Source organism: Gavialis gangeticus, unplaced genomic scaffold, assembly GCF_001723915.1.
Source record: "Gavialis gangeticus isolate Ggan-Ray unplaced genomic scaffold, GavGan_comp1, whole genome shotgun sequence".
In the NCBI taxonomy this organism is placed as follows: domain Eukaryota; kingdom Metazoa; phylum Chordata; order Crocodylia; family Gavialidae; genus Gavialis; species Gavialis gangeticus.
Window position 1 is genome coordinate 18817517 of NW_017728996.1, and position 7304 is coordinate 18824820.

General features: G+C 47.9%; 1 protein-coding gene across 1 annotated transcript in view; it reads left to right on the top strand.

The window, feature by feature from the left end:
• FAH (fumarylacetoacetate hydrolase) overlaps positions 1-7304 on the top strand; it is a 40358-nt gene that overhangs the window by 4083 nt on the left and 28971 nt on the right. Inside the window, exons 3-5 of the mRNA XM_019504097.1 lie at positions 1900-2021; positions 4399-4448; positions 6468-6558. Of these exons, the coding sequence (XP_019359642.1) occupies positions 1900-2021; positions 4399-4448; positions 6468-6558 (263 nt within the window). The remainder of the gene's footprint in view (positions 1-1899; positions 2022-4398; positions 4449-6467; positions 6559-7304) is intronic.

Genomic DNA, 7304 nt, shown 5'->3' on the forward strand with positions numbered 1-7304 from the left:
CCCCTGCCCTCCCCCCCACCCACGCCACTGCAAACAACTGTGATGGGGGGGCCAAGCACCCCACCCTCAACAGCTCACCAAAATACCTTAAGTGGCCCTCCAGCCCAAATAATTGTCCACCCCACTGTAGATCCATGGCCTGTTGTGCCCAGGGCTCACTATTTGTGTATCCATTGCTTATATATTTGTCTGCTCAGGTGATTCTTCTGCAGTCCCATAGGAGCAGATTTTAGAGGATGTGGTATTTAGTGAAGTCCAGCAAAGCTCTTTCCTTTCCTCTTCACATACAGAAGGCAGGGAGCAGCATGTGATGAAGGCGTCAGGGGGAAGTCTGCTTTGCTGAAATGTTACTTGAGTGCAGCCACCAACAAAGAGCAGCCATGATTAAAACGTAGAAGGACCTAATGAGTGCAAGCTCTCTTGCTGGCTTCCCATTGCACAACAGTGAGAGACAAATCGCAGATTTGTGATTTTCGTGAAAACTGCGAAGAACAGCGATCTCTGCGATCACCGCAAAAAATGGTGTTGACCACGATTTCCTACAGAATCGACCCCCCCCCCAAAATGCTTACTGTAATACAAAGATTTAGATTTAAATTGAATACTTGGATTCATAATAATATGGTAATTTATATATTTCTGCAGAATTTGCTGTTTCGTTATGTAGTTTTTACCTCTTGGCCAGTCAGCAGCAAGGGGTGGAACTGCCATAAAATGCCTGCGAAATTGGCTCTGTGCACCATGAGCAGTCTGTGAAAAACCTTTCGTCTCACCACGACTGAAGCAGGACCGCAACAATAGGGCTAGCCAAAAAACAGGTTTTGTGATTCACAGGAGAATCTCTTCTGTTTGATATCAGTCTGAATCAGACTGAAACCAAAGATTTTTTCTGAATTCTTCCCAAGCTGGAAACTCCTCAGCCCCGCAGCTGTTCTGTGAGGTCGGTAGGCCTTCGTTTCATGGCAGCAAAGACGATGATGACAATATCCATCTCAAAGTGCAGCTGCGGGAGCTCGTGCAGTCTGTGGCTCTCGGGCAGCCCTGCCACACTTGACAGACCCTGCAGCTTGTCCCAAGAAGTTGAGGTGCCAAGTCCCAGTCTCCAGCTGCCAACCCCTGGCCTGCTGGGCTCCCTGCTGCAGAGCTGCGGTCAGACCCCAAGACTCCCAGCACTTTCATGCTGTGAAGTATCTCATGCCTCTTTGCTCCTGTTCTGCACGTACCAAATCACAGAAATGAGCCCATGTAGCTGCTTTAGAGCCCTGATCACTTGCCAGTGATCACACCTGAGATGGTGAGAGTAGCAGTGGCACTTGGCACTCATTCAGGACCCCTTGAAGCATCTCATTGCAGGATCTGGCAGGCTTAGATCAGGAGCGATTGGACAGGGCATGCTTCACAATAGGACTCCCTGGCCTGGCCCAGAAGCAATATAGATAGGCCCTAATTCTTCATGCTGAAGGAACAGCAGTGATTTAGGGATTTAACTGGTACGTAGGCCTTGCAGTCTGAGAAAGTATATATGTTGTGCATGTATGCCCACCCTGGTGTCTTGCAACCAAAAGCTTTTGTGGAAATGGAAGAAGCAGTCACTCTGTTATTTCACCATTGGTTTGGTTTGCTGTGGAGGAGCCCTAGTTGCAGTCCCGAACTCCAGTGTGCTGGGCTCGGTGTCACCACCTGAGCTGCGATGAGTGGTGGCGCAGACAAGGGGCCAGGCGAAGCCAGCCAGCATTGCTCAGAAGCACGCTAGGCTGCAGTCTCAGGACACCCAGCTGCCTATCATTTACTTGATAATTAGTTACTGAACACCAGTCACATCGGGCTTTTGCTGTGTATGGAGGGTAGGACAAGCCTGCTGTCTTTCACGTACCTCTCTACCTTTATATTGTGTTTTAGCCAACACTTAACGACTTCATGGGGTTGGGCCACGAGGCATGGAAGGAAGCTAGAGCCTTTCTCCAAAAGCTCCTGTCAGCCCGGGAGCCAACGCTCAGAGACGACTCAGAGCTACGAAAAAGGTGAGGAATGTGGGAGCTGGAAGGGACTCCCGGCTGACTCGCATGGCATGTCCTCATATGTACAAGCAGCACTTGGACTTGGCTCCAGCTGTCTGAAGGCTGAACGAGAGGAGCACAGTGTTAGTTCTTGTCCGGGCTCAGGAACGAGTTGCACTGTACCGCAAGCGGTAAAGAGCACCAGGCAGCCCATCATCTGAGCAGCGGGGCTGGCCTCGCTGGCAGAGAGCCCCGTACTGCGGGGAAGTGCTGCTGATTCCCTCTGGCAGCTGACTGTCACTGCTGTTCCCGTTGTCTCTCCTTCCCTTGATATTTCAATTAAACGTGGGCTTGCAAAACTGTTTAACCAAGCTCGTAGCCTGGTTGCTGTGCAGCTGTCAAGACTTTTCATCAACTTGGAAGGTACAAACCGCTATCGAACAGAGAGGTACATCTTCAGGAGAATTCCTCACTGTACTGACACCATGGCAGGCTGCATTTCGAGAGAGACCAAAATAGTCCCATAAAACCCCTCATAGGCCTGAGGGGCCTAGCTCTTCAGGGCTCAGAAAACCAGGCTACCTAAATATGTGCGCTAAGAAGAGCCCCATCAGCTTTAAAGCTGGCAGCAGTATTTATACTATTGCTTTGAGAGACAGATCCACTGTAGGAGCTAGACACCTAATGTGAGACTTGGATGGAAGTTAGGCCTCCAAATCCACGAGGACAACTCTCAACATTCCCTTCTGACCCCTTTGGGCATCCGTGGATTTTATAGATTTATGTTTCCAGCCGTAAAGACCACGAGGTACCATGCCCAGAGCTGTTCACGTCAGCCTGATCGCAAGCCTTGAAAGCAGCCCTTCCTCTGCAAGGGCCAAGACACTTCCAGCACGTTCTAGGCTCACCTGACCCTCCAACAGCACCGGGCTCTGCCCAAAATACAGTGACTGCCAGCACATTCATTAAAAATACGGCTATGGGTTTCCCCTCCTTTATCCTACAGCTGAGTGGTTGGCAGCACCCAGGCTTTGAAGGCTTAGGTTTGAGTGCCCTCTTCAGCCTGAGGACGTTCAAACCCATGCCTCACCTGGGTGTATGCCCCTCCCAGGGCGCCAGTCTCCACCCTTCCTGTGGACACCTGCAAGAAAGAGTTCACGATTCATTGAGCCAGGGTGCGGCTGCGAGAGGGAGTGTGAGTGTAGTTCCCAAGGATTACGGCACTCCCCTGGGAGAAGGGCGTCCTGCCCCAAGGGCTTATCTATACATTTTCTCCATGTCTCCAGTCCTTAGAGCAGACTGGGACCCAGGCCCCTCCATTCCCAGCTGAGTGCACTAACCACTGCCTGCAGCACTCCCTGCTCCCAGTGCCCCCTCTCGCTGCTTCTTCCTGGCCTGAAGCATCTTGAGTTTTCATCTCGCTCTCTCTCTCTGGCAATGTGGAAGTACCGTCATGACCACCTGTCTTTTCAGAGGCAGGACCATCTTTGCTTCCCTTCTGACAGTCTAGGTGCCTAAGCCCAGAGGAGAGAGCTGAGCTGTGAATCCCGATCTAACATTGATACTTCCTCTCAGCACATACTGAGGCATTTACGTGCCCCAAGATGATGGATATAGAATATGCTCCTCTTCACCACTTTCCATGCTCTAGCTCTAAGGACTTCCCACTCAGCATGCTGCCTGCTGTGAATCCCCATCTGAAGCCCAAAGCTTCAGACAATGCGTTGGGAAAGCTATGCATCTAACTCAGGGCTCTGGATCCCATTTTGGGAGATGGGTGTTGAAAAGTTAGCCACTGCAACACTTGACATTGCAGCAACACGCGGCAGCTTGTGGATCTTGCTCTGCCAGGCCCTCTCTTAGACGGGAACATATAATCCTAATCCTAAACCTTCCAACCTGCAGAGGGCAGTGACAACACATACACATCACTGCCAGTGCACTGCAATAGACCCATTCTGGTGCACTGGTACAAGAAAAAAATGAGCTCTCCCAAACCTTCAGCGGTTCCCGTATGCTCCAGTCTACCTCTTAACAGCAGCGCCGTAGAGTCAGCTAATTGCATTGTTGTAATAGGACCTGCATATTCTGTGCCGCTATTTTATGCCCTATGCATTAGCACAGAATTATAGCAAAGAGCAGAAGCAAGAAAAGAGTTAGCACAGAGAGACTGAACGTCTTAGCAGCATATATGCCTCCAAACCAAAACAGGAGGAGAGCTAAACATTTTAAGTGCTGAAGCAGAGGCGCCAACTTTTATTTTTGCCATGGGGGGCCTAAGATAAGCATATGGAAAGTTTTACACATTTCAGGTGACAGCCCTCTTCCCAAGAGGGACCAGGGCCCTTGGGCTCCCAAGTACTTGGCACCCATTTGCTGAAGTCTTTCTTTGTATTTCCAGAGCATTTGTACCTCAAGCCTCCGCCATAATGCATCTGCCAGCTGAAATCGGTAAGTGGCATGAACTGGGAGAGACTCTACTTTGCTCTGCATGTCCCATATGTTCAGGATGAGGACATTGTGTCTGTGGCAGACATTTTCTATCGGTTTACATGAGATTTTACACATGGCTAATTGCAGGTGGCATTTCTGATGGTCAATAAAATGTGTGGGCATGTTTTAATACCAATGTAAGGCCTCTGAGTGCAGTTTTTATTAAATTAAGTTTCCTTAGTGTCACTTCATCTCTGAAGACACAACTGTATCACCAAATGGCTGTATGATTAAAACCAAGCAGAAAATAATTCTTCCAACCTGTGGAAAATTTTGACTTTTCAAACACCTTCCACATCAGGACAGAATCAAGACTCTCAATGCTTTGGAAACATAGATTGCAGAACAGCCGGAGGGTTAGGTCGGTAACCTAGGATGACATGGAAGACCCTTGTTCAAGTCCCTGAACAGAACGAAATGAGTTATCTTGGCACTCAGCTGTTGGCTATTCTGGGATTTCTCTGTCTTTTTGACTAAGAAGATATTCGGTCTGAACCTGAGAAATCTTCCAGACAAAAGTTTCATGAAATGTGATACATTACTACAAAAAGTCTCCATTTTAACTTCAGCATTTTCTAATGAAAAAGCAACTTTTTGAAACATTCTGTTTATGACCACATCGTCTCAAAGCACTTTTTGTTAGCCCGATGCTCATCTTGACCATAACACGCAGTGCCATCTAACTGCAAATTATTTATGGCTAGACTGAGCTGTTTAGATGTAACCTCAGGTTGGAAAGGGGCCGCACTTGCTGTAAGAGCGAGCACCTGGCAGCACTTTGTATTACAGTTGCAAGATAATTCCTGGAGATCCTGGATGTGCAGATCCTAAATACTGGGCATTTACAGTTCTCGGTTGACTCCATTGGTGACAACCTCTTAGAACAAGACAAGATGGCAAGCAGCCAAGTAACCCTTTCCACTTGTTGAGACTAGCTGTCACTGATATGTAAAGGTGGGAAAGTCTTTCTTTAGTGAGGTATAAAGGCCAATTTTACCTGTGCTCGTAACTGCATATACGAACAAAGAGGAAATACTGTGAACTTGGCCTTCTTTTACGCCTGTGACCGGTTGAATTTGAGAGAAAGTCTCTGCCACTGGGATGTGCAAACTCTTCCTGGCCTTGCCAGCCCCAAGTGTTCAAGCATCAGGCACTGAAAAACAAAAAGCCGGCAGCTGTCTCAACAACGTGATGGTTAAAGAAAATAAATGTTGGGCTCTCTTTCATTTGCCGTCTTATATTTGAGCAGTACACTCAGGTCCCATTTTCAAACTCTTCCTTGTAATTACCTGGCTCCAGAAACTGAAGCTTTATGTAAAACCTCAGTGCTGTAAAAAACCTGGAATAAATCACAAGAATGGTCCGTGCCATCTTCTGTCACTAACCGAGGCACTTGAGGGTCAGTATTTTAAGCAAGAGATGGATAGGGGATGCCTGTTATAACCCAAGACGCTTTCAATCCCACTAAACCCACTGTGAGTGTTTCTTGGGCAACAGGCGTGGGCCGAGTTAACCGACATGGTTGGTAACTGTTTCTTAGACAGAGCAGCAGAGGGCAGCAAACGAACTGAGTATGAAACCATTTCCTCTGTTAGCATTTCCCATAGCATCCACACAATGGCAAATGGATAACCTGTAAGAAAAGAAAAGAAAACACACACAAAAAGGATTCCTTGATTATGAATTTGTAGCTAAGAGATGAACATGCAGCTCATTATTTTTTCTCTTTCTGCACTGAGGTTGAAAAAAGCCAATATTGCATACGTTTTATAGTCCATGCATAGTTATCCATCTGCCCCTTTTATGCAATGAGCATCAGTAATCAGGTGCTGTTCTTAAATGGGTTTTTTTTTCTTCCAAAACTGCTCTTTCAATCTGTCTTTCTCTCTGTCCCCATCCCCCTCCTTTTCATGGTGAGAATGTGTACTCTTAGCCCCACCTCTTTCATACAGTTGATCAGTTTTTGTCCTTCTCCAGGAGATTACACTGACTTCTATTCTTCGCTGCACCATGCCATGAATGTTGGGATCATGTTTAGAGGGAAGGAGAATGCTTTGAACCCTAACTGGTTGGTAATTTAGTTATTTGTTTTCTCGGACAACATTTGCACATTTTGAAGGGGCCAGTCTAAGAGGCATTCAGGAAAATAACCACCTTCAGCCAATATAAATTAACAGAGCCCCACAATGGAGTGTGACTCCATCTGCTCCGCTCCCTGTGATCTCTGAGTTGTGTTTGGTTGCACCATTTGCTACAATTAGTGGTGGCTGTGTGGCAGCGTTCCTGCTTACCACATGGGAGATCTGGGTTTAGAGTCCTAGCTGAGGTGACTTGGGGTGAGTGAGATAACAAGAAGCAAATCTTCTTAAATTGCGAGATGGACTTAAGGGGAACACCTCCAGACCTCAGGCTGGGGAGGACCGGGTTAGAGAGCTTCTGGAGGGGCTGGACGTGTTCAAATCAGCGGGTCCAGATGCTCTCCACCCCAGGGTGTTGAGGGAGCTAGCAGGGGTTATTGCAGGGCCCTTGGCATGGCTTTACGAGCGCTCGTGGTGCTCGGGCCAGGTGCCAGATGATTGGAAGATAGCCAATGTGGTCCCCATCTTTAGAGGAGGGAGGACCTGGGCAACTACAGGCCCATCAGTCTTACCTCAATCCTAGGGAAACTCTTTGAGAAGATCATCATGGAGCACATCTGCGATGGGCTGGCCTCAGGGATGATGCTCAAGGGCAACCAGCATGGTTTCATTAGGGGCAGGTCATGTCAGACCAACCTGATTGCCTTTTATGATCAGGTCACAAAAGCATTGGATG